At 37.6% G+C, this 26,901-nt stretch overlaps 2 protein-coding genes across 4 annotated transcripts; one reads left to right on the forward strand and one right to left on the reverse strand.

The window, feature by feature from the left end:
- Nucleotides 1-387: 387 nt before the first annotated feature.
- On the reverse strand, nucleotides 388-10,966 carry LOC126625762 (protein EXPORTIN 1A). Of its 2 annotated transcripts, none has more exons than XM_050294827.1 (32): nucleotides 10,477-10,966; nucleotides 9,557-9,673; nucleotides 9,058-9,150; nucleotides 8,887-8,958; nucleotides 8,567-8,674; nucleotides 8,391-8,473; nucleotides 8,099-8,237; nucleotides 7,946-8,014; nucleotides 7,737-7,814; nucleotides 7,367-7,429; nucleotides 7,241-7,285; nucleotides 6,887-6,994; nucleotides 6,679-6,777; nucleotides 6,304-6,513; nucleotides 5,695-5,754; nucleotides 5,289-5,399; nucleotides 5,056-5,153; nucleotides 4,809-4,917; nucleotides 4,507-4,572; nucleotides 4,280-4,378; nucleotides 4,118-4,198; nucleotides 3,942-4,031; nucleotides 3,449-3,534; nucleotides 3,268-3,348; nucleotides 3,008-3,190; nucleotides 2,746-2,812; nucleotides 2,292-2,402; nucleotides 2,036-2,143; nucleotides 1,822-1,959; nucleotides 1,599-1,736; nucleotides 1,286-1,390; nucleotides 388-1,056 (listed from the first exon to the last, which is right to left on the reverse strand). In XM_050294827.1, the coding sequence occupies exons 1-32, from the start codon at nucleotides 10,573-10,575 to the stop codon at nucleotides 934-936; spliced, it is 3,237 nt and encodes a 1,078-aa protein (XP_050150784.1). In that variant the 5' UTR covers nucleotides 10,576-10,966; the 3' UTR covers nucleotides 388-933. The 2 variants fall into 2 exon arrangements, with proteins under 2 accessions (XP_050150784.1, XP_050150792.1); XM_050294835.1 differs by having other exon boundaries at nucleotides 6,304-6,507; nucleotides 10,477-10,965.
- A 3,054-nt stretch (nucleotides 10,967-14,020) lies between these two features.
- On the forward strand, nucleotides 14,021-16,038 carry LOC126625824 (putative wall-associated receptor kinase-like 16). 2 transcript variants are annotated; one of them, XM_050294924.1, is made up of 3 exons: nucleotides 14,021-14,386; nucleotides 14,482-14,641; nucleotides 14,723-16,038. In XM_050294924.1, the coding sequence occupies exons 1-3, from the start codon at nucleotides 14,048-14,050 to the stop codon at nucleotides 15,784-15,786; spliced, it is 1,563 nt and encodes a 520-aa protein (XP_050150881.1). In that variant the 5' UTR covers nucleotides 14,021-14,047; the 3' UTR covers nucleotides 15,787-16,038. The 2 variants fall into 2 exon arrangements, with proteins under 2 accessions (XP_050150881.1, XP_050150888.1); XM_050294931.1 differs by having other exon boundaries at nucleotides 14,735-16,038.
- The last annotated feature ends 10,863 nt before the right edge of the window (nucleotides 16,039-26,901 follow it).

Consider the following 26,901-nt stretch of genomic DNA (forward strand, 5'->3'; position numbering starts at 1 on the left):
TGGGTCAACCCGTTGGACCCGTTAGCACCCGTTAACACCCGTTAGCACCCATTAGTTGAGGATATTTTAGTAATTTTAGTAAAGTCTTAATAACAAAAAATCAACTTTATGCAAAAATAATAATAATAATAATTGTTAACGGGTGTTAACGGGTGAAACGGGTGACCCGTTAGCTTAACGGGTCGGGTTCGGGTGACCCATTAGCTTAACGGGTTGGGTTCGGGTGACCCGTTAACTTAACGGGTCGGGTTGAACCCGACCCAAACCCAATAAACCCGACCCGTTTACAGGTCTAGCGGGAAGTACAAGTGGATTACTCATTCAGCTACAAAAGCAACCAAGAAGAAACGAAAGAAACATCACATGAAACAAACACTTGAGAGAGGATTTCTAAATCAAATAGAAACATACATTAAACACAATCGAATTACACAGATTTCCCTCCTTAACATGTAACAAAAATATCTGCGCTAAACCTCATGAAATCGACGAGGCAGCCACGTTCTATTGAAAACTAGAACAAACAAACAAAAAATATGAGGAACTTCTGCACAGCACAGCGAGGTTAGTGTATATTACACCTAAGACAAATAACATAAATGTCTTTTCTTTTAAAGAACCCCGCCTGGCGAGTTCGAACTACAAAAGATTAATTTTGATCCAGCAAAACCTTTCTCAATATCTTCCTCCCTAAATCAGCAGCACCTAAATACTCTACAACCATATCCCAATAGACTTCAAAGGCAACGGTGCAAACAGCACACTAAAGGCGCCTTTGTGATTCAACTAATTTTGAACTAAGAAACAAAACGGAAACTAATTAGGGAAAAAATGCTGTATTTGCGCTGGAAGAATCTGAGGATTGAATCAACACGCCCATTTGCATCTCCATCAATTGTCCTCAAAATTAGCTTCATCATTAAACTTAGCCTCCTAGGAATCAACCATTTCGTCCTGTATTTCGTTGGGGGCAATAAGCCCAGGAATAGAAAGCATTCGTTGCCGATCTTTCTCTCTCTGAGCAGCAGCCTCCTCTGCATAAAGATCTTTGTTGTCCTGCACAATCACAACATTCCGTTTAACATCCAGATTACCCACATCCCAGCAAAAGAAAAATTGGAAGAGACGTTGGGGTTCTACGGGAACAGAAGATGCAACATTTAACATCAACATAAAAAATTAGTCAACGTAAGTGAATACCAAATCTTCCATGACTGAATGGGCAACAAATAAAAAATGCGCATCTCTGAATTGGGAGTCTAAACGGATGCTTATGGTATCCTACCTGTGCTGAAAATTCTTTGGATTGCACTAGGAAGTCTCGGATGTGATTTTTAAAAGTGGGTACGTCAGCAGTTGATTCAAATAGTCCATTCACAAATTGAGTAACCTGGCAAGAAAACCTTCAGGTAAGTGATATACATAGAAAAGAAAGAGTAAGACAAACATAATAGTATCCATGCAAGTGGCCCTTTACCACACTAGTGAAAAGAAGTTGAGTCCTTGCAGGACGGCGTGGGTTTGAACCCCATCGGTGGCTAATCTAACAAAATCTATCATTTGACAAAAAAAACATAATAGTATCCATAGTTATATACCTCCGCCCCAGTCATGTTCGGGAATGAAGTACTCAAAAGCTTTATTGTATATTCACGAACAAACATTCCATTATTAGGATATGGATATGGAACAGCTGCAACATCCCACAAAGGCTCCTTCAATAGATCACTTCCCACCTGTAACCAGTAAATATTTAACTTTTAATTTATGCAAGCTTATGAAATCAAGAAAATAACTAGAAGGTTTGACAAGATACAATACCAGGCTGAACAAATGTTGGAGAACCAAGACATGCAACTTGAACCCAGGCTTATGAAATGTATCAGTTAAGACAGCAAATATTTCTTGCTCGATTGTCAGAAAGTATGTACGGTAAAACTGATTACAGAACTCTGATTTCTGTCAAATCAACCAAGACAGTGTGAGCTTAAATGGCATTACAATATGACTAACAAAAATACGCACGACATCACACCTGAAAGTTTCTCAGCATTTCCAACAACAGGTTCAGCCCAGTTTCAGCAATATTTCTTTCGGTGTGCCGAAACGCCCATATAATTGAATCCATGACAAGCTTTAGTTGCTGAAGTAAACAAAAAATATGCAAACATTTGATCGTCTGTTTGTGACAATTATAAAAATTTAAGCAGAAGCCAATAATCACTCATATCTAACCAGCTCACATTGACAGTAATGGAAGACAAACAAGTGGGAAATATTTAAACATGTACCGGACTCGACAATCGAATCAATGCAGCAAAGCAGTGTGCAGCAATGGCACGAAGTAAAGAAAAGAACTTCAAACGATGCTCTGGGTAATCTTCAAAATTTTTTGTGATCATCTGCAGGGGCAAAGAATAAAGACATGTAAAGAAAACAACTAAGGTACAAATAAAACTTTCTAATTTTAACCATCACTCCAGAGGTTCTTAGGTATCAGATTCAGACCTCAGGGGATGCAACACAAACATAACACCAACAAGAAGATGCAAAAATCCCTCTTCAGCAATGCATTATGGAGAAAGGGATACCGAATAAGAACTTGGGAAGAATACTAACATGTTCAGCCAAATCAAATGCATGTGGCATCTATATGTATGGCAGTTTTATTAATATTGCTTTGAACACTAATAAAAAAAAAATCAAATTTTTTCTGGACCATTGCCAAACAGGCCACATCCTTACCTCCAATGTGCACTGGAAAACAGCTTCAAATATCCTTGGCACATCATCTATCATTGCACCCTTGTACCTATAAACAAGGGATACAAACATAAGCAATTGGAAGAGAGTAAAGAAAAAAATAACAAATTCCTTAGCCAGAAGAAAGATGTAGGCAGCAGCTTACAAGTTGTTTTAGTTGGCTGTGGTTTTTAGCCAGACGGTATCATATCTAGCAAGTAATAAAAGCAAAATATACAAGGTAATGAAAAAAAAGGTAACATACTTATTTATGATAGTGGCAAAAAGTGACAAAACCTCTGACTCTCTAGCATCAGGCAAATTCCTAGCATAGTCGCCTAGGACTGGATCCAACATGGGAGGCACAATTTGTTTTCCAATCTGTGGTTGGTCTTCAGCCTTGTCCAAGAATGTCTCAATCAACTTGAGAGTCTCCCTCTTCACCGACCTGTTGAGAAATAAATCAAACATGGTACTTGAGGTTTAATTGCTAAACTGAAAAGGAATTTGTACAAAAGGTCCTACCGTAGAAGTTTCACATAGGATGTTTTAGAAGCAAAGGGACCCCCTTCCGCAATGTTACTAGATACAAGCTCACTGTACATCCTGTTCAAAACAAATAGAGCCGAGCATAACTATATTAGTGAAGAAAGAAACCAAATTAAACATCTGAAATTCTTTCTACGTCTGAAAACATTGGCCATACCTGTACACATTAAGCATGTCCAGAAAGATCATTGAGATCTGAGACAGGAAAAACGTCCCAAGGGAGCTCGCAACGCTAGTATTTGTCTGTAAATCAACAACAGAATTACACCCGGTACTCAGTGTGGCTAAAGCCACAAGAACAATCACATTTGATATTGATATGACACAGTAGGATGAACAATCATTGCAAAATAGAAGTAAAGATTTCACCAAGTATGTAAAGGAAAGGATAAAAGGACCACATATGAGGCCCACTTAGGATGCAGTAAAGTTCACAGAAAGATGCTGTCTACAAAGACAACAGCTCACCTAACAGAGACTGCAGAATCTAACATAAACAAGATCAACTGACAACAACCGTCAGAAAAAAGAGAGGAGAAAACAAGATACAATAAAGCTACGTCAATAATCTTATCAACATCATCTCCATTATCCATGATATGGTTTAACAACTATAGAATACCTAGATAACAGAATTTGAAAAATCATACCTGTAATATATTAAGCACGGTCCGAATTACCTCCTGATCCTTCAGGAAATCAACACTTAAGCGTGCTTGCCCTATGATCTCGGCCCATTTCTGGTGAACAAGCAAATATAATAAGCTACAAGCTATTTTGAGGACTTGCAAGTAGTCATGCACATTGTATGTATATCCAAATATACCTGATTTGGGAGACTCATCAATCTCTGTAGATATTCTTCTCTCTTCTTGGGATCAGACTCTGCTTGAATCATATGACCAACCTATGATAAACAAAAATGCAATTGTTCATAACAAATTTTTATATATAACTAAGTAGAAAAAGGGACATAAGAAAGGCATACAGCTTCATAGAAAGTATGAATCTGGTGAGGCTGAAGATCGCCAACAGTATTCGGCAGGCTTGTCAGGAGTTCAGACACAAATGGTTCATTTTCTCCAACCTGATAATCACAAAAGCAGTCAATGAAACACACAATACAAAATTACTTTTCTTCTTGGTCTCAAAATACACAATTTCAACTTCGATGACAAGAACAATTCTAAAATGCCAACTTATAAGAGAGAATACCTGTACAATAACAAATTTACGCTTGCACTTTTGAACAATTTTCAAGAATGTGTCGCAGGCCATGTCCTGAAACATATGCAACAACAGTTATAGAAGACTAATATTAAAAAAATATGCGCATATAACTGAATACCCCAGACCACCCCAATGAAAAAGACAGTCCCAGAGTAGCATACATATTTAAATAAATACATATTTAAATAACACTAGCAATATCATAAAAAAATTTGCAACAGTTAACATGTACATTTTATGTTTAAAATTTCAAAAGCAACCTTAAACATGATTATAAAAGAATTCACCTGGACTCCAGGATGTGTTTCGTGCATAAACTCAAACAACTTATTGACAACAGTCTTTAGGAACTTCCAATGAGCTCTTAAGAACCTTGGGTACTGTCCGACAACATACCTGAAAACAAAGCAAAGCTTAAATTATAAGGATATTTATAGTATAAAAATAGAGGTCAGTGAAACCTATTGGTAACACATTTAGGGCAGCGAACCTATAGCTTAAGCCAAAACAACATGTAGGACCACAAATACTTACATGATATTGCTTGCAATAACTGCTTTATTATCTTTCCCTTTTATGATTTCACACAAGTTCAGCAAGTCACGAATGACCATCACCAAAAATCTATTTTCCTGCGAAGAGCAAAGGGTAATAGGCATCAAAACACATTCTGGGACAATAACTGTAGAAAAAGCAGAAGTCATAATGAAATCATCATAAAAAAACATGTCTTCCGTCAATTCTTCAAATAATAAGACAAAGCATACCTGTTCTTCCATCATGGAACCAGATATAGACCCTATTGCCCAACATAATGTGTTTAAGTTGTTCCATGCCCAATCCTCACCAGTCAGTTGTTTGTTTAATTTCTTTAGCATCTGTTTCCAATGTCAGTGAAAAGAGAAAGATCAGTAGAAATCTATATAGGAAATATTAGCCCACTTTAGAGGTTCCATACAACAGAGATTATACTAAAAGGAATATTATCGGTGCATGATGAGTTAGGTCACATATGAAAGAAGACTATTTCAAATTATATGAAAAATTATCAAGGCAAGATAAACGTAATGCTACAAGCATCATCTTGCAGGGTTATGCATCAAAGGAATCGAACGAGTAGAATGAAGCTTGGTTATTGTTTAATTTTACTTCAAAGAAAAAACTACCCTTTACCTGCTTCTCGGTATCATCGTGGTCAAGATGTGACAAATATATCAGAGTCTCTCTCATGATCTGCAACACCAGAATAATACCAATAACAGAATTAAATATGAAAAAACTGAAGGGAGAAAACAAAAAATAATTCACAAGTTTTCTATTATTAAGACAAAGAAGCATATCATAGAAACTGAGTTCGTGCCAAAATCAAATCAAATGCACTAAGGTAAAGCGCCCATTGTATCATGCCGAATCAAAATTACAGGAACACCTCTACAATGTTTTGACAATGACACCTAAAAAGAAGCTATCTAATTCTTTCGCATCGCCCACCATGTCATCAAATATTCTATTACTTCTTTATATTCAGAAAAACAAATAAACTTCATCTAGAATATACTAGCACCCATAATTTCATAACAAGAAAAGTTTACCATGAGCTTGATAAAAAAAGGTCGTACCCAGTGCACAAGGCTCCCGCTTTACGCAGGGTCTGGGAGAGGTGAATGTCGGCTAGCCTTACCCCCATTTATGGAGAGGCTGCTCCCAATAAGATTTATCACCTTACCATGAGCTTGATAGCTTAGAAAATTACAACTATATCAGCAATATAAGATTTATCACCTTATATTGAACTAGAACATCGTTGTCCTTCAAGGTCTCACGAACAATGTTGCCATTCTCATCTTCAACAATGATAACCTCTTCTGGCTTAGCCATACGACAGATCATGAGCAACCTCAACTTTGACATAATACCAACATATATTTGCCGCCTTTGCAAAAGTTGTGAGCCAATGCCATCAACCATACTAGGAAGCAAATTCATCTGCATCTATGTACGAGACGAGTTATTCTTGCAATGGAATTAAAAGGAAATCTACAAAGTAGAACATAAAAAAAAAATGACAAATTTGCAATTGAACTAGAATACACTTATGTAGGAATAAAACGGAAACTCAAAGCAACAAATAGTATAAATATGGAAGTATTCAAATACCTGCAACCCCATCATATTGGCAGATGCTGCAGGGTTATCCAGATTATGATGTGCCTCAAACAGTTCCAAAACCAAAGCATTCCAATAGTCTAAGCAAACCTGGTCAAAACAAACAAGTCCAAGTCAAATCTTAAAATCATCTGTTCAAATGGGTAGAGAGCGAGAGAGAGAGAGAGAGAGAGAGAGAGCACATCACAATTAATCATACCTTAAAAACTTCGGTGTCATCCACATATGAGATGTTTATAAGATATTCAAGACCCATCAGCAATGCAGCTATAGTCTCTTGTGTGGTTTCAAGAACACGAATATGCGCCTGCAAAAAGAATAAGTAGACAATCAGTAACGTCCTCACTCCTCAACAGATGCTTAAGGATTAATAAACCGAAACAGCAGACGATCCTATACCCAATATTGGACACAAAATCCACTATCTATTGATAGAAATATCATCGTCAAATACCATATCACTAGTAACATTATTCATTTACAACTATTAACTTAAGGCTTGTGAAGGCAAGGCACTACATCAACATATTCACGTGAAAGAGAAGAAACTTGCCTTGTAAAACGAAGTGAGAAACAGTGCCAAGTTCTGAATGAATGCCTGACAAAACAACATCATAAGAAACTAGCTCAATAAACTAACACAAACAATTGGGGCCCACAATCATTAGACAAAACTTACCTGTTCCTCGCCAGATCCATTTGTGTAAGCTTCAGGTATGTTTGTGGTGGGTGGGAGAATAGTCTAATTGGTTCCATTAAAAAAAATTCAAATGCATTAGGAAAAGAATAAGACAATGATGAAAGTCAAATTATATTGTAAGAGTAAACGTATCAGAATATGCACAATTTATGTGAGTATACTTACTCCAACAATCCTTATGCCTTTATAGTTATCAATTATTGGTTACTTTCTTCAAAACTTTCGATTCCAACATTAAAGATGGTTATTATTATCACTCCAAAAAATCAAGGGTGGTGCAATCCACACACCACTATTATCCCATGTATTCCTAACTACACATTAAATGAAAATGGATATATTGACACACCTGTAACTGCACCATGAATATACTGTACATCTTAACATACTGCGCATTATAGAATTCACCGAAAGTAAGTGCTGCAACCTGAAACCAAAATAGCAGATGATAAAGCCTAAATAATTGGAAGCAGCGATATCGCAGTATCTCGTTGTTGCACCTTGTTGCCAAGTGCAACAACCACGAAATTTCTTAATAGAAATGGAACAACAATGTACCTCCGTTAGACACTGAAGGGTAAGATTCCGATATGAAGGCATGGGAAAAAACTTCAGAAGGGTTTCAAGCTGTAAATACAGACACAACATAGAAAGATAAGGATAAATCCTTTGGAAGGGTAATCGAGAACCGCACAAAAGTGTAATACGCACCAAAGGGGACTCAAAAATATAGCCCAGGGGAATCCATGAGAGGAAAGCATGCAATGTGGATAATGTTGCACGTATCAGCTCGGTTTGTTGAGAGGCTGATAGTACATATAAGCATAACTCATGAATGAGTTGAAACTCACTGGAAAAAAAGAAAGAAAAAAAAAAGAATATCAAACAGAAAACAATAAATAAACAGATTGGACAAACCCAATAAATCGACAAGTAAAAGTATGGCATGTCAGACAAGCCCATTCAATTAAAAACAAAGATACCAAATTCGTCAGCCAATTACCTGTTCAATGATTGTTTAAGCTCTTTAATCTTCAACTGTGTCATTTCCCCCCTTGAGAAATCAAAAACCTCTTCGCTTAGAAGCTGAGGGTAAAACATTCAAGCAATTAGTACTAACCCAATGAACCATAATCAATTTGATTTCAATCTTTAAAATTGAACATTAAAAATGCTTACCTTCAATATGGCCATACAATTTTCACAAATGGTTTCACTAGTTTTAGCTGCTGATACAAGATCCGGAATAAAGCTTCGCCATTTAGTGGGCCAATCATGCTTTAAAATCTGTACATGGAGTAATGTCGATATATTACATCACAAACATATCCAAAGCAAGCAATTACAGATTTGAATATAACAAGTAAATTTCAGATATTGTGTAATAGAAAGGGCCAACAGACAAATAGAAAAGAAAACAAAGTGCTTGATACAACAAACCAACCAAAAAAAAAAAGCAACAAATGCAATAATCCTAACGGGAGAGAACAAGGAAATACCTGAACCAATATAACATTGAGTTTGCTGACATAAAGTCTTTCCATTCGAAAAGAGGCCTCATTACTTGATAGCTTCACAAAAGGAACCAATGGTAAGAAAGAAAATTTACTGCTTGACTATCTAAATGAGAAAAACTTGCAATCCTCATATATTTACTTCATGATTCATACCTGTACAATAACATCAGAGATATAATTTTTCATTCCGTCTCGCTGTTCAACAGGCAATGCATTCCACCTGTACTTGATAACCCCTTCTAAGACCTGGATGTGGATGCAAAGAAAAGCTCATAAGATCAGCACCTTAAAATACGAATACAAAGATTTATAAAGGTAATGGGAAGCTGTATAGAATCCTTTTCCAAAGCATCAAACTATGAGAAAGCTAATGAATATGCAGCAAGATTACATGGTATAAGCATTCTACAGACTTTATATGATGCCTTGTTTAACATAGGACAACATACACACTTAAGCAGTCAACTTGATTATTATTGTTGTTGTTGTACCACATAAAGGCATTCTATTTTTTGGCTGTTTTGAAAAGCACATCTGAAGCCTGCTTCAGCCTCGCTGCCCTACTGCAAGGACTGTCTGGGCATCTGACGGTGGCCTTGTTATACAAAAAGTATATGCGGTGTGTTATAGATTGTTATGCAACACAACTGACCTGCAAGGCAAAGAACTTGGTGTTTAGGTTCTTTGCGCTCTGTAAAATGTGCACAACTTGGAGCCACATATCAGGATTGTTTTGCAAGTCCCTCAATATCTGGTCTGCAGCTGTCCTCTGTAATGTCAACACGTGGAGCAAAATTACTCTAAGAACACAAAGTACTTGGAGAATTAAAGTAAGGCCCACAAAATTACAAGTTACGCATATAATTTGCCAACACATCCATTATCCAAATACCATATGGATCCTAATTTTGACGCTACAAGCTAATCCATAAAGCATTACCCATTTTATTCGCTTTTTGTTTTGGTAAGGGAAGCTGAAATATTTTCGTAAACCTAGTTCGTCCAAACAAAGAGCAATCCTGGTATTAAGTATTCAATAATCATTGCAATGCATTCATATTTTCTCAAAGAGAAGAATGTAATGCAGTCACAGAATAACCAGGTCACCATCATTACTCAATCATGGTTTCCTTAGTTCCGAAAGTGTAGAGGATGAAAGATTGATTATTCAAAATTTCACACTGAAGCCAATTACCAATTCACTTAATAGTTCATGAATTATTTGAGAACACACAATATTAACATATCTCTCTTCCAAACCCACCGAACCAAAAAACCCCAAAAATAGGCAGATAGCTAATGTGCAGTAATCCATCAAACGCTCAAATGTTCCCCCGATAAAAGACATTGAAGCTAGGCCAGAATTTCCCTTAAAGTAAAAACTCCCCCAAATGAAGGTTTTCAAGAGTTAAACCCTAGGTCTGAGAACTCAAATTTCCCCTCAACTTCTAAAAACCCAAACAGAAAGCTTAAACCCCAAGGCACAAAACCCGGATTGCAATTGCAAATTGGGCACACTTGGTCGGAAAACAAACAGAAAGCAAAGATAGAAAAGGAGCAGCAATCACTCACCTCCTCCTTAGATCCGGTGCCGTAGAAGGCGGCGACGGTGGCATCGAGCAGGCCAACGTCAATCGGCTGGCTCAAGTCCCTTAGCTTCTCAGCCGCCATAGCCACTGAGTGTGAAAGGGGGAGAGAGAGAAGGAAGGACGATCGTAGACACCCAAGCCGATAAACCCTAGAGCGCGATAGCAGTGTGGAGAGGAGGAAATAGAGACACCGGAAGCCACGGAAACCCTAGGAGAGAGAAAAGATTCTAGAGAGAGAAGAAAAGAGAATAGTGCTGAGGCAGGGGCGAAAGGGTGTGTGGGTATTTATTTATATATTAATTAGGGGAAAAAGCAGAGAGAGAGAGAGAGAGAAGGGGGGAGGGAAATAAAGACAGCTTGAAAATGAAGCAGTAGAGAAGTGGTAGTGGCGTAGGAGAGCAGGAGAGCAGGAGAGCGGGGCGAGTGATAGAGCGAGTGACGAGTTGGTTCGGGGTTTGCGTTTGTATTTGTAGAGAAGGATAGATAGGGTTGGTGTGGGTTTGCCTCCACTCCTCTGTGTCTTTGTTTGTCCGTGTGCGGTGGTATAAATGTTGTTACTGGTGCGTGCGTGACCAAAAATAGTTCATCGGTGAGCCCTATAATATGGCATTCCACCCCCTTGAATACAAGAAATTCTTCACTTGGGCTTTCGTTTCACGTAATTTATCCGCTCACAACACACAAAAGAGAAACCTCCAACGTTTGAGTTTGATTCCATACGTCTTGAAATTTTTGGCACGGATAAATTACACATTGATGATTGAGAGAAACTGAAATGTATCTGTGAGTCTTTTCGGTTCCATAAGAGTGGAAGTGGTCTCCTTTTTATAAAAAATAAAAAAATTTAAAAAAAGTAAAAAACAAAAAACATTTGGGTCCTTCAAAATGGATGTGGATCTTTCATAGAACTGCGTTGTTATGACAACTATCACAAAGAGAGTGATAAATGTGGGGCCGCAAATGAGATCAAATACAAAAAGTCTCATAACTTTGTGAAGTGTCTTATAAATGATGTGATCATAATTTCTTAAGCTTTTTCTATCAAAATTGGCGTACATGACACCTACATGAAGGGGTCTTTTGTGTGTCAAGCGGACGAGTGATGTGGCACGATAATTTGTATTCAATAATATCTCAATAGTACACATAACAATGAAAAAGAAGATAAAGCCAAGTATGATTATCGATTAATATACATTGGATATGTCAATTGTGATTATCAACTATACAATAACGCACTATCATGTGAGAAACTAAAATACAATAATACATAATGTTTTTATTGTTGATGTATTATGTAACAACATTGGAATACCTTGTGCAAGCAAGTCCTCCTTATCTAAGTAAATGAACTTTTGGTCAAAAAACACACACAAAAAATAAAAATTATATTAGGGATATCACATTTTTAAATCAAATTGTGTAAACTAAATTATGAAGTTGTTGATGATTAGATTATTAATTAAGTATCGATTAACATGTTTGTTTCTTATTAGTGACATATTATTTGATTTACAAATTTTTATAAAAAAAAATTTGACCATATTCCAAAAATAAATGTCTGTTCACTAAAAATAATATAAAATATTTTGCTAAGTTTTCATGTAAATATAATAATTAGCGTGAATGTGAGTCTACGGGGAAAAATATGCAGGGTTTTTAGAATAGTGACTGAAATTTAAAAATAAAAAAATAAAAAGAAAGGTGGGGCCGGTCGGTGTGCGTGAATGTGACGCTTGTCGAAGCTGCTTTATTGTCATTTGTCAATCTGTGATTGGCCCCTCTTTTTTATTGGATTTGAAATTTCTTTTTGTTTTTTTTTGAAATTTCTTTTTACAGGGTGGAAAAAGGAATTTTCTTTTTGTTTTGTTCTTTTTTGTTTTTTCAATTTTTCTCCGAAGGTTGAAAGGGATATCTGGTGGCTTTAACATCGAGAATCTGCTCGAATATTACTGGATCCGAGTTGGCACTGATGGCCGCACTGATGGCCGGCACTTTAGCGGCACTTAAACTTGGGCTGACACTTTTGGGCTTTTAATACTGGCGACTCATTACTTGGGTTTTATGAGAAAGGATAAGGGCGTTCCGCTTCAATTAAGGTTCGCTCGACAAATGCCCCAATTCAAATAATTCGTTTGTTAAAATGTAGACTTTAGTTATGTAATATACACGCGTTATGTTTATAGTAAATATATGTATCTAATGTTCAACATACATTCTGTCATTCAAATATTATATGAGCAAAAATGCACTTGTTTTGTCATTCAAATCAAAAAACCCTCTCTCGCCTATCATGTAGTAATATTTTTCTCATCACTTTGTCACTTTCCACTACCACTAGACTGAAATTTTTGTACCATTGAAATTGTGATACACCATCATTTGAAATCATCTTTGTTATCATATTGGGTTATAAACCATCTTATAATTAGATCTTCTTAGTTATTTTTCAGGATGCCCTTACTAAAAGAAATTTCTAACATCGTCCCTTGCGCTACTCCAACCAATTAGACCGTCCGAAGCTCATGCTGCCATTTTCGAATCCATAATGGGGGCACGGATTAAAGCCTCCAAACCGACAAAACTTACCCCCTCTTTTATAAAATTTGAAATTAGACCATCTGAAGCTCATGTTGTCATGCTAGTCCTCAATTTGTTAAGTTTTTCATCCAAAATTTGAAGCTATTTGCATATCAATATTTAGACATTTTAACTCTATTTTTTTATCGACATGATTGACCACATTAAATTCTCAAATATTTCAATTAGCTAAACTTCACGTTAGTGAGCCTAATATATTATTTTAGTGGTTCATCATAAGCTTTTGAAACCAACGCAACATGTTTTTTTTTACTAACAAAAATTCATAGGTCCGAAACAAATCAATTCCCTCATCCTTTAGTGTAAATGTATTTTTGTATAGAAAAAATAAAAAATAACTTTTGTGAAAAGGATGTCAAAAGTCCAAAATAACTTTGAACTCAATTTATTTGGAAACTTAACAGAGTTAAAGTAAGATGCCCAAATAATAATTTTGGAATATTGACATGACAATCACTTAAATTTTAGTTTATAAGACAAATTGTGAATGGCGTATAAGTTCATATGATATTTTAAAATTTCCTCAAGTTGCACCTCATAGATTATATTTGCAAAATATTAGCCCAATCGGAAGTAAGACATCTAATTGGATTCAAAGAAATTAACGAATACTATATTTTATTAGAAACAACGAAATTTCATCGTGATAATTAAATAGGCAAATGGTTTCGGGTTGAATTAAATTTTTAAAAGAATTATCTAGTAATCGAGACATACAAAATAGACCGTTCGAATCGTTGAATTTCGGTCTGCACCAAGGAAGAGACCACGAAACCGTGACCTCCGAATGAAAAAAGCAAGATATTCAATGCCGCGTGAATGGAAGAAACGAGAAGGAGGAGCGCAAGTGCATTTGTCAACACACATGGATGGAGACAAGGAGATTGATCCCTCAAAATTTTGTATAAACCACTATTTCAGTTAGAAGCTAGCGGAGACTTGAGAGAAACAATATGTTAGGAAACATAAAAGGGAAGATAAAAATGGAGATGGAAAGGATGATTCTGAATCTTGGACATCATCTCCTGCGCAAACTCTTTTGGTTTAGCTTAATATCATTGTTTTTGTTGGCACCGCTACCGCTATCAGAAGCCAACTCTAACACCAGCTTCCGAACTGCGGGCGTACACTGGCCTGACATAATAAACTGTAACACTTCCTACAGGCCAACAAATCCAGGACCATTCTCACGAACAAGTAATCTCGATGGCGCCATTCCCTTTGCAAATCCTGATGGCATCTGCAGCGGCGACGCTTACTATAATGATCTGATCTTTCAAGTATATCTTGGGGTAAAATTTCTTGACCTTCTTTGTATAACAATTGAAAAAATTAACATCAATTTTTAATTTTATTTTTATAACGAGTCTATATGTATACGTCACAGAACTTCGTTGGTTTAGCTGGAGACACAACGATTAGAGTGAATCGATCAAAATATTATGATCACTTTTCAAAAGCAAACCAGGCATATAATCATGACCATAGGAAAACTGGTAGACGCTACATCAAACACAAAAAAGTCATTTCGGTAAAGCTCACTCTAGGTACTTCCGTAAATTAATTCCCCTGCTCTATTTGTTTAATTTGCTGGAAGTTGTGATGCATATGTTAGTATATAATTAAAGCTAAACTTGCAGGTCTTGGCTTTTTTTGCTTATTTATGTCGTTTGGGATCACTGGGGTTTATTCCAGTGTGAAGAAACGGAAGTTCATTAATCTCAAAGCCAAGTTCTTCGAGCAAAATGGAGGGTTATTGTTAAAGCAGCATATTGCTTCACATGGAAGCCCAAAAGTTTTTACAGCCGAGGAGCTAGAGACGGCCGCTGCCTATTATAACCAGAGTCATAATTTTTGTCCAGGAGAAAGTGCATTAGATTGGAAAGGACTTTTGTCAGACGGTGCGATTGTAGACATGAGGAAATCAGTAGTGCACGAGGGCCAAATCGAGCGCCTTATCTACGAGATCGTCACTCTCACCAAAATTAACCATAAAAATGTGGTGAAGTTCTTGGGCTGCTGCTTAGAGACTGAAGCTCCCATGTTAGTGTATGAATTCCCTTGCAATGGGACCTTGTTCGACTACATTCATCATGCTAACGGCAAGAGTGCATTGCCTTGGCATGTCCTTTTAAAGATAGCCTCAGACTCTGCAACTGCTCTTGCCTATATGCATTCAGCAGTAGACTCGTTGAAACCAATGATCATTCATGGAAATGTCAACTCGTCCAACATACTTTTAACTGATTGTTTTGTGGCCAAAGTCTCCGGTTTTAGTCCTTCAAGGTTGGTCCCGGTCCCCGGTAACGAATCCCAGATGAAGACATTGGTGCAGCAAACACTTGGTTATCTTGATCCGGAATATCTCTATACAGGCCAGTTGACAGATAAGAGCGATGTTTATAGCTTTGGAATCGTATTGTTGGAGCTTCTAACTGGGGAGATGCCATTGTCCTTTCACAGACAAGAAAATCGAAGAATCATAACATCCCATTTCGTTTCTTCTGTAGGACAAAATGACATCTTTCAGATCGTTGTGCCACAACTTGTAAACGAGGGAAACAGAGAGCAACTCAGAGCAGTTGCGGAGCTTGCAAAGAGTTGCCTCAAGTTGAGTAGTGCCGAAAGGCCTGCGATGGAAGAAGTGGCAAGAGAATTAAGGAGGTTGTGTGGCAGCACACATTCTTCCTAAGCCAGCTAGTTCTCGTCAACAACTATTGAGTGTATGAATCCATTGTAGGGGAAGGGAAGCCCCGACTAGTAGAATATCTTTGAACAATTACCTACCGGTTAAAACTTTATAGTACAGATTAAACTGAGTACTAGAAAATCCCTATGAGTTGTTTTAAACAATCCATTGCATATGAAATGTGGCTGGCTGTCACCAATGTTTCTTTTTCATGAACAAAATATATTTGACAGTTGAACCAATCTTGGAAAATAAGGCCAAGTAAATTTTAATTTTAGTACTAATACAATGCGCATTGGTCATCATATTTTGATGAAAATTTTCCACTTGTTCTTGAGTAGTCGACTGCCCCCAAATCGGTGATAATATAGAAAAACAAATCAACAACAAAGCTTTATCTTATTAAGTGGGATCGATTGAATTATATATCCTAGCCACGACCAATCCAAAGAGTTCCTAGTACAACTTTTCTTACATTCGAGGTCTTTTTAGTCATTGCACACAAACAAGCCACTTTTATTTAAAAATTTATCAAACACCTTGACACAACTTTTCTTACTCAAAGCACTTTGGAAATACAATTTATCAAATACTATACTACTTTATTTTACAGAACAATAGAAGTAGGTTTTTTTTTTAATTTTTTTTTATAAAAGCACACCAATTCTAAACCATCCCAATTTATTGCCATGAACATATAACCAGCTCGAAAGCTTTTATAACAATTGTTAGCATGGAGGCATTCCTTGTGGCGGAGGTAGCATTTGCGCTCCTAGGCCCTTTCCATTTTTCACTATGAACGTCATCTCCATGCCCCATGACATATGTGTGGATGCAAATTTCTTCCTTCTTGATCTTGGACAATTTTGCACCTACAAAACAATTAACACCTTAGGTTAAGGCCAAGAGCCTCACGTGCCCACAATGAATGGAGGGTTTTGGCCGAAGAACCTCCGATGCCAAAGTTAGAATTTAGAGAGAAATAGTGTTTAGAGAATTTGAGATTTTTTGTAAGAGAATTAGAATGAATTTTTGGTGAAAATATGAGCCTATTTATAGGATTAGGCTTGTCTCTTTTCCCTCAAGGTGTGGCCGTCCTTGAAGGGATTTTGTGGTTATGATTTTGGTTTAATTAGTCAATTTATTGGCTAATTAAACCCTAAAGAATAAATTGGTGGTTACAAAATTGATTATTTGTATAAATGGGGTAATAAAATGGAGAAAAATGAAAAAGGTTAGGAAGAAAGGGAGGTGGCCGGCCATTGCCTACTTTTAGGGTTGAATGAGATATATTTTGGTGGTTAATTGGATGATTTAATTTATATTTAATGGATTAATTGGGTAATTAATCCATTAATTAACCAAATAACATTATTTTGGAGGTTACCTTGCAAAAAGGGATTTGATTAGATAGACTTTGAATTGTTTACCTCTTTTTTGGAGCGTTTTTTACTTTGTTGAAAAAAGATTGTCGATTGCTTGCGCGTAGAGATCTCGGTATACTTCAGGGGTATTTTGGTCCTTTTTGTCCAACAATCCACGTGTCGCCTTGTGATTATTTTTGGCTCCACAATATGTCGATCAATATGATAGTGCATAAACCAAACACCTACATACAACGACAACAACAAGAACAATTTATCATATGTTCTAATTATCATTCATTAATATAACTAATTAGGGACGGTAAACTAAAACTGGAAACTGAAAGCTGATATGGTTATTATCAAACAGCCCTTACATAATATATTTACTAGAGATAATGAGTGTCTTCATTAATTACGTACCAAGATTGTCGGCCTTGAATCTAATGGTAGTCAAACCATTTACAAGTGGTGTTCTGAAGAGGAGGATCGACAAGATTATACATCAAAGGGTCCTTGTCCTTGTCAAAATTCCCAAACCCCCATCCCACAACGGAGAAACTATATCCATGGAGATGCATCAGATGGTCATCTCCTGCCGCTACATTTGTCCCCTGAAGCACAATCTCCACCGTTGAGTTGTACTCCAGTATTTTCACCTCTGGCGCTCGCTTTGGCGACAATAAGTACAACGGCAAGTTCTGAGGTGTAAAATTAAACAGCAAGGACGGGTAATTTGGAAAGCGAGTTCCAAATACCCCATTGACATGGTAATAGTAAGCTTGCAGTATGTCAATTGTGGGGTTGACAAAGCTAATGTTGTTGACACTGGCGGCAAAACGTCTCCCAAGTGGCCTAGCACATGAATTATTCGGGCAGGGTAGTAAGTTGACGGAGAGTGTAAAGAACAAATGAGTTGTTATCTTGTGCGGCACGTCAATGGGGTGGTTTTTATCAGCCAAGCTTTTGAGTTTACTGGTAAAGTGAACCGATGCGTTGGTGTCGTTACGGGAAGGAATATTAGGCAAAGAAGTAGGAGATGAATTAGAATTTCCTTGGTATATATGAATTACTTGTTCGAGTTCTATAAGAATTCTAATAGGGGAATGATTAGAACGACCATATATATATATATGATCATAATCACTGCTCTTGCAATGTCTGCTTCTTTTGTACCAAATACCTATTGTTTGGAAAACACTTGTGTTTGCTAAAGAGGAGAAGGTTATTAGATCAACAAGCTGCGATGGCTTCATCTTCCATATCGGGTTCTGCAGGTTAGTGTTTCTGCAAATACATCAGTTTTCCATAAACACGTTTAATGGTGAATAATTAGTTTGTTCTTGATTTATGGTGATTCAATTGGCAAACTTGTGATTAGTAATTTAGGTATATATATATTCCTGTTAATCTTACATGTGGTATCAGAGCCAATTAAATTTTGACCATTGAAATCACAAATCTTGTTCAAGATCAAATTTCACATAAATTCCCGGTCTTTGAATCCAGAAAGAACTTAAGAAACGACACCGTTTAAAAAAGAAAAGAAAAAAGGGATAGGGCGAAAGAGTCGTTAGAAAGTTTCCTTTTATTTTAAATTTTTCGAACCATTATTTTCTGGGTTTTTGGTTTCTTCTATCTGGGTTTCTTCTTTTTCTTTTCTTTCTTGCTTTCACTGAAAGTTGCGACGATTAAGAAGTTTTTGCTTCGTCTATCTCTTGATCACGACAACCCCATTAACATTATGTTAAAGGTATGTTCTTCAAACTCCGCTTAAATAATTAGTTGTAGATCGGAAATATTGGAATTTGACAGCGATATTGAAATAACACCTGCAATTGAATATTGTTGAATCCAAACCGTTCTTTTCTAACTAATGTCACATTTAAGTTGCATTAGTATTGCTTTCGCTGCAGTTGGTTATGATGATTGTAGATTGAGATAATTTTGGTTTATTAATCCTCATAGTATTATCAGTGTAATGAATAAACTTGTATTATGAATGAGAACCATTGAACAAAGTTCATCTTGTTTCTTTTGTTTTATTGAAATCTGAATGAGAACTGTCTTTTTCTGGGAATTGGTGCCAACGAGATTCTGGCTGATAACTTTGGTGATGATTTTGGATCGGCCCGTCTGTAACAATGGCAATTCACTTCGATAATCTGCAATGGTACGAGGTCCATGGGAATTTGGAGTGATGGAAATCCGCGTGGTTAGGTCTCAAGCATTGATGGATAATTTGTTTCATTTATTTGGAGCCGAGGAATTGCAATTGGGTTGACGAATATGGATCCAAAGATGCATTCAGGTAACTTAATTCATTGTATCATGCATTGTTAATTTTTCTCTTATATGCATGATTATAGTGTGATGAGTTTGAGCATGATGAATTAGGGCTTTTGCTATTTCGAGTATGCCTGTTTAATTACATACTGTAAAGGCATGATTAAACTCGAAATCCCTATGGATGCCAACTTGTAATTATGTGGGATGTCTGAAATCATCTTTTGCTGCATAAATAAGTTAATGTAGCATTTAGTCTATGTATACTCTTTATTTTTTGTTGATGCACAAAATCAGCGAGGACTTTGGTACAACAGAAAATGTTAAGTTTGTGACCTTCGCTAGATTGCTCCGGTCACTAGTGTGGATAAGTAAGTAAATGGATAGGGACAAGGAAGCAAACAAACACAAGGTGTACGTGGTTCACCTAGATTGGCTACGTCCACGGAGTAGAGGAGTTCTCATTAATTGTGAAGGGTTTACACAAGTACATAGGTTCAAGCTCTCATTTAGTGAGTACTAGTGAATGATTTAGTACAAATGACATTAGGAAATATTGTGAGAGAATGATCTCTATTTATAGAAGAGAGTTTCTAGTTTCATTCTGACATTGACACGTGTCGTGTTGTGATTAGTTTCTGATGTTGACACGTGTCGTGCTATGATTGGCTTATGATGTTTGTGATTGGCCTCCTGGTTTAAGGGAAACTCTTCTGGGTCATTGACGATATAACGTTGACTGGTGTTCAGTAGTTTCGGGATAGGTTAAGTATGGTACAAATAGTGCTCTCCTAAGTTCCTTAGTGAGGGAAGCTCATCGGTTGGGGACTTGCAAGATCCAAGTTATTGAGTAATCACGAAACTTCTAATTACCGAAGTGTGGTATCATTTTCACTTGCCTTATCTGTCTCATACGTAGATGTGGCATCTTTTCTGGAAGTACTTTTCCTCTATCCAGGGGTGGTATCTTTAACCGATGAAGATGCACAAGGTAATGTATCAACTTCACTTGAAGCTTACTTGTAGTTTCGGGCTTGGTCAAGTGCGATACAAACCCTATAGTAGGAGTCCCCCAAGTCACCGAGTTAAGAGATTTGCCGAAGGAGGTAACAGACAAGGTAAGTAATCAGACTTCCAAGCAAGCAACTTGGATCGGAGGTTCGACTTCGGCTTCCGGTTGATTGTTCTCCTTCTCCTTGTGTTGTAAATAACACTAAGGATAAGTAGAAGCAAATGGAGAAGAGATAATATGAGATACTTTTTCTTTTGAAGAAGTAACTTTCCACATGCTTATTCTTGAACTGGGCTGGAAGGTTTTCTGGTTTCCTCCAGAGTATAAGGCCGACTCAAGAATTTGATGGTCAAAACAAGTCCATCAAATTTAGAGTACGTTCGACCCTGATGATATGGGATACTTTTGCTGTTGACAAAGTAGTGGATGTATCGGCACGTGTTCTGTTACGCCTGTCTCCATATGCTTCCTTGTATCCTTTTCACTTGCCCTATCTGTTCCTCAGGCATAAGTGGTATCTTCTTTGGAAGCATAAGATGCTGAAGATGAGTACTCGAGAGCAATGCCAGGTAAGTGATCAGGCAAGAGGTTCCAGGCAGTCAGTTCCTGACTAGAAGCTTGATTCCAAGTGCTGACTGATTGCTCTCTTTCTCATTATCTTGCAGATAAGAACCAGGCCAAAGGAAAAGACAGGGAAAAAACACGATATGGGATACTCTTGCTTTTAACCCTGATGATATGAGATATTTTTGCTCTGGTGTGGCTTGTTTGCAGAGGTATTATCGGGAGGAAAATAAGCTGAGAATTTCGAGATACTTTGCTGAGAGTGCCCTTTCGGATGTGAAGAAAAGTTGAGCATTTTTTTTATTTGCAGGTCTGCCTGGCTATGGAGGATGGAGGTCGACATATATAGGAGTCTCCTTAATAACAAGTAGTAGTGTTATTCATTTACCCTTCTTGGTCATAGCAATGTAGTGGGAGCTGCAAGTTTCACATGTTTTAACTTTGTCAGAGAACTTTGAAAAAGTGGTCTGTGGTATCTGGAAAGCTGATGTTGCGTGTGAAGATTGCAGACAAGCTTTATCCAAGGAAATCTGGCTTTCGAAGTTCGGAGAGCGGTGCCTCTTCAGTTTTTGAACAAGCAATCCTGTCGGGGATTTGGCTCTCGAGATTTAGAGAACGGTGCCTCTTCGATTTTTGAGAAAGCAATCCTGTTAGGAATCTGACTCTTGAGATTCGGATAGCAGTATCTCTTCGAATTTTGAGAAAGTAATCATGTTGGGAGTCTGGCTCTCGAGATTCGGAGGGCGGTGCCTCTTCTATTTTTGAGCACGTAATCCTGTTGGGAGTTTGGCTCTCGAGATTCAGAGAGCGGTGCCTCTTCGATTTTTGAGAAAGCAATCTTGTTGGGAGTGTTTTCTCGAATGTGAATAAAGGTTGGACATTTTTGCCAGTCTGCCTTGCCACAGAGAATGGAGGTTGACACACATTGGGGCTTTTTAGTTATCAAGCAGTGGTGTTGTTCATTTACCCGTGTGGGTAATAGTAGGGTAGCTGGACCTTCAAAATTTATGTGTCTAAACCTTGTCAAATATCTGTAGCAAAGTTATTTGTGGTACCTAAGGAGCTGATGTTGCGTGTGGAAAGTTGTGCCTCTTCGGAATCCGGAGAGTGGTGCCTCTTCAATTTTTGAACCAACGGCCCTGTTGCCCTTTCTTTTATAAGGGCACCAATTGTGTGCAAGAAGTACATTCAGAGAGTAGGAATTTTCCCCTTACTTCAGAGATTTATTGCACTTCATTTCTCCTTCATCATTTCTGAGAATGTCTGGCCCCATCTGACGTTGTTTTGACTTGAACTTTGGTGAAGAGGTAGCCATGCCTTCTCAAGACAACATATGGCGCCCATCCTTCTTATCCCCTACTGGTCCTCTTACCGTTGGGGACTTTGTGATGAAGAATGATATGACCGCTACAGTGGTGGCAAGGAACCTTCTCACTCTCAATGATAACAGATTACTTTCCAAACGGTCTGATGAGATGACTGTTAAGGATTCTATGGCTCTCAATGTTCAGTGTGCAGGTTTTGTGTTTAATATGGCCCAACGCCTATTTGCTCGAACCCGCCAAGTTGAATCATTGGTGGCTGAAGTGATAAGTCTCAAACAGAAGATCAGAGGGCTCAAGCATGAGAATAAACAGTTGCACAGGCTCGCACATGACTATGTTACAAACATGAAGAGGAAGCTCGACCAGCTACAAGAATCTGATGGTCAAATTTTACTTGATCATCAGAGGTTTGTGGGTTTGTTCCAAATGCATTTATTGTCTTCGTCTTCTGGGGCTGTACTGCGTAATGAAGCTTCAAATGATCAACCTTTGGTGCCTCCTTCTTCTGGGGTTCTGCCTAGTACTAAGGCTCCGAATAATCACCCTCTGGTGCCTTACCTTTCTGGGGCTCTGCCGACTGCTGAGACTTCTCCTGAGCAACCTTTGTGAAGGCTCTATCTTGTTTGTTTATTTTGATTCATGTATATGTACATATTTGTAACTTATCGGAGATATCAATAAATAAGCTTTGCTTCATTTCAACGTATTGTGTTAAATACACCAAGGCCTTCTTCACTAAGTTCTTTGAATTTTTCCTTTTGTTGAATCTTGTATGTTGAAGCTTTGTGAGTGAAGCATGTAAGTTGAGGTAGTGCTCCCTTAATTTCCCGAGTGAGGAAAACTTCTCGGTTGGAGACTTGAAAAAATCCAACTCACTGAGTGGTCATGAGACTTCCGAGTATGAAGGTGCAATAGTATATGGTAGGAGTCCTCCAAGTCTCCGGTCGAGGGAGTTGACGAAAAAGGTGTCGTGCTAGTAGCCAAGTTTCCAAAGTAACAAAACTTCACCATTTTCCTTTCTAAGTGGTAGCCCAAAACTCTTTCTTCATATATATTTGTTATGAAAGTTGTTAGGCCCAAAGAAAATGAGGCCTAGACAATTTTTTATTTTATTTTTTTAATTTTCGAATTTTCGAATTTTTGAATTTTTGAATTTTTGAATTTTCGAATTTCCGAATATATATATATATATATATATATTAAGCTTTATAGGTGAAGCTTTGTAGGTGAAACTTTGAGGTTGAAGCTTTGTTGGGTACCATGAATTGATTTTGCTTTACACTATCTTGATCAAGATAGTGTGAAGCTTTTATAGGTGATCAAGATAGTGATAAGCTTTTGTAGGTGAAGCTTTTGTATTAAAGTTTTGTAGATGAAGTTTTTATAGGTGAAACTTTTGTGGGTGAAGCTTTTGTGGTGGGGGAAACTTTTGTGGGTGGAGCTTTTGTGGTGGGTGAAGCTTTTGTGGGTGAAGCTTTGTGGTGGGGAAGCTTTGTGGTGGGGAAGCTTTTGTGGGTGAAGTTTTTGTTGGTGAAGCTTTTATGGGTGAAGCTTTTGTGGTGGGGGAAGCTTTTGTGGTGGGGGAAACTTTTGTGGGTGAAACTTTTGTTGGTGAAGCTTTTGTGGTGGGTGAAGCTTTTGTTAGTGAAGCTTTTATGGGTGAAGCTATTGTGGGTGAAGCTTTTGTATGTGAAGCTTTTGTGGTGGGTGAAGCTTTTGTATGTGAAGCTTTTGTGGTGGGTGAAGCTTTTATGGGTGAAGCTTTTGTAGGTGAAGCTATTGTGGGTGAAGCTTTTGTAGGTGAAGCTTTTGAGTTGAAGTTTTGTAGGTGAAGCTTTGGAGTTGAAGAGCTTTTGTTGGGTACCATGAATTGATTTTGCTTCACACTATCTTGATCAAGATAGTGTGAAGCTTTTGAGAATTTGTAATTGTCCTCCATTGAAGAAGCTTTTGTTGGTGAAACTTTGTTGGGTACCACGAATTGATTTTGCTTCACACTATCTTGATCAAGATAGTGTGAAGCTTTTGAGAATTTGTAGTTGTCCTCCATTAATGAAGCTTTGTTGAATTCCCCCCCCCCTTTTTTTTGGAAACTAAAAATTTGAAAATGTGGGAGAGACAACATATACAAATTTTGCTTCCACACTGTTGAGCAAGAGATTGTGATGCAAGCCACACCTTGTAGTAGTCGAAGGTTTGGACGAACCATATAAATTGAATTTGCTTCGAACAGTTTTAAATTTGCCTCGAAGGTTTGAGAATTATAGTTGCCCTCCATTGATGAAGCTTTTGTTAGCACTATAAATTGGTTTTGCTTCACACTGTCTTGATCAAGAGTGTGTGAAGCTTTTGAGAATTGTGGTTGCCCTCCATTGATGAAGCTCTTGTTGGCACTATAAATTGGTTTTGCTTCACACTGTCTTGATTAAGAGTGTGTGAAGCTTTTGAGAATTGTGGTTGAACTCCTTTGATGAAGCTTTTGTTGGCACCATAAATTGGTTTTGCTTCACACTGTCTTGATCAAGAGTGTGTGAAGCTTTTGAGAATTGTGGTTGCCCTCCATTGATGAAGCTCTTGTTGGCACTATAAATTGGTTTTGCTTCACACTGTCTTGATCAAGAGTGTGTGAAGCTTTTGAGAATTGTGGTTGAACTCCTTTGATGAAGCTTTTGTTGGCACCATAAATTGGTTTTGCTTCACACTGTCTTGATCAAGAGTGTGTGAAGCTTTTGAGAATTGTGGTTGCCCTCCATTGATGAAGCTCTTGTTGGCACTATAAATTGGTTTTGCTTCACACTCTCTTGATCAAGAGTGTGTGAAGCTTTTGAGAATTGTGGTTGAACTCTTTTGATGAAGCTCTTGTTGGCACCATAAATTGGTTTTGCTTCACACTATCTTGATTAAGAGTGTAAAGCTTTCTACGAGTTGTAGTGTTTGCATTGTTACAGAAGGGAAATGTCTAAAGCAGATGCAAAAGGGCTGAATAGTTTGATCTTCGTATGCCATGCACTGAAGTTGTTGTTGTCTTGCAATAAAAATTTGTTGGTGACTATAACTCTTGTTAGACACAAGTGCTCCCCTAGTTGAGTTGTCAAGCTTAAAGGTTTTTTATTATTTGTGAATGCTAGGAGTTCACATGTACAAGTTGTACCACTCGTCTTCTAGTAGGTGGAATGAATGGTGAGTTGCTTTCATCACTTGGTTGGTGGTACAAAGGTGAGTTCCTTCAACACCTTTCATCACATTTCATCACTTGGTTGATGACACGTGGATGAGTTCCTTCTTCACCTGATTGGTGGCATGAATGGCAAGTTTCCAAATGATATTATAGTACGGGTTATACATTTCATCACCTGGTTGGTGGCATGAAGATAAGTTCCTTCTTCACCTGGTTGGTGGCATGGTGGCAAGTTGCCAAATGATATTAGAGTACTGGTTGTACATTTCATCACCTAGTTGGTGGCATGAATGAGAGTACGGGTTGTACATTTCATCATCTGGTTTGTGGTATGAATATGAGTTCCTTCTTCACCTGGTTGGTGGCATGAGTGGCAAGTTGCCAAATGATATTAGAGTACAGGTTGTACATTTCATCACCTGGTTGGTGGCAAGGAGAGTATGGGTTGTACATTTCATCACTTGGTTGGTGGCACAAAGATGAGTTCCTTCTTCACCTGGTTAGTGGCATGAGTGGCAAGTTTCCAAATGATATTAGATTATGGGTTGTACATTTCATCACCTGGTTGGTGGCATGAAGGAAAGTACAGGTTGTAGATTTCATCACCTGGTTGGTGGCATGAAGATGAGTTCCTTTTTCACCTGGTTGGTGGCATGAGTGGCAAGTTTCCAAATGATATTAAAGTATGGGTTGTACATTTCATCACCTGGTTGGTGACATAAAGGAGAGTACGGGTTGTACATTTCATCACCTGGTTGGTGAGAATAAGGGCAATGTGTCGAGGCACATTGTAGTAAGTGTCGAAGACACAAAGTATGTTGAACCTTTTCGAAACACAGTTGGCTTATGTATGGATGTGTTGGAATGTATGATGTTTATGTATGAATGTGTTGGAATGTATGATGTTTATGTATGAATGTGTTGGAATGTATAATGTTTATGTTGATTGATATGAGTGATGTTTATGAATGTTTTGCTATGCATGAAGGGATCCATGCTTTTGATATGAGAACCATGTTGGTTGTAACACATAGTATCACATACTTTGTGTCAAAGTACGCATGTTGAAGCTCTAAGTTGGAGTATAAGGTTAGGTCAGCGTAAACCAAGTGTTCCAGTGTTAGGAACGCAAAAGACTCAGAAGAAGTTGTCTGAATTCCTTCTTCTTTAAATATTTGCCGAATGGCTTGTATGAACAAAGATCTCAAGCGGTTAAGAGTCAAAACATTTGTAATGTGTATACTTTCTTATAATAACATTTCCTTCAGTACCTAGTCCTTCACTTTGAAAGAGTGAGGCTTGGCCCCATAGTCATAATAGTCGACGGTACGTTCACCCTTGGTTGTCTTGATACGAAGTTTTATTCATCTTGTTGTAATGGGCTTGCTG

The sequence above is a fragment of the Malus sylvestris genome, chromosome 1 (assembly GCF_916048215.2).
Source record: "Malus sylvestris chromosome 1, drMalSylv7.2, whole genome shotgun sequence".
NCBI classification, from domain to species: Eukaryota; Viridiplantae; Streptophyta; class Magnoliopsida; order Rosales; family Rosaceae; genus Malus; species Malus sylvestris.

What these genes read in the sequence shown, in the direction of transcription:
- LOC126625762 (XM_050294827.1), bottom strand. Translation starts at nt 10,575, where the DNA reads ATGGCGGCTGAGAAGCTAAGGGACTTGAGCCAGCCGATTGACGTTGGC. An exon ending in ATTGTATGGCCATATTGAAG is followed by an intron (nt 8,474 to 8,566) that starts GTAAGCATTTTT and finishes TTTTACCCTCAG; the next exon opens with CTTCTAAGCGAAGAGGTTTT. An exon ending in TTTTCCAGTGCACATTGGAG is followed by an intron (nt 2,403 to 2,745) that starts GTAAGGATGTGG and finishes TTGCCCCTGCAG; the next exon opens with ATGATCACAAAAAATTTTGA.
- LOC126625824 (XM_050294924.1), top strand. Translation starts at nt 14,048, where the DNA reads ATGTTAGGAAACATAAAAGGGAAGATAAAAATGGAGATGGAAAGGATG. An exon ending in TCTTTCAAGTATATCTTGGG is followed by an intron (nt 14,387 to 14,481) that starts GTAAAATTTCTT and finishes TATACGTCACAG; the next exon opens with AACTTCGTTGGTTTAGCTGG. An exon ending in TTCGGTAAAGCTCACTCTAG is followed by an intron (nt 14,642 to 14,722) that starts GTACTTCCGTAA and finishes ATATAATTAAAG; the next exon opens with CTAAACTTGCAGGTCTTGGC.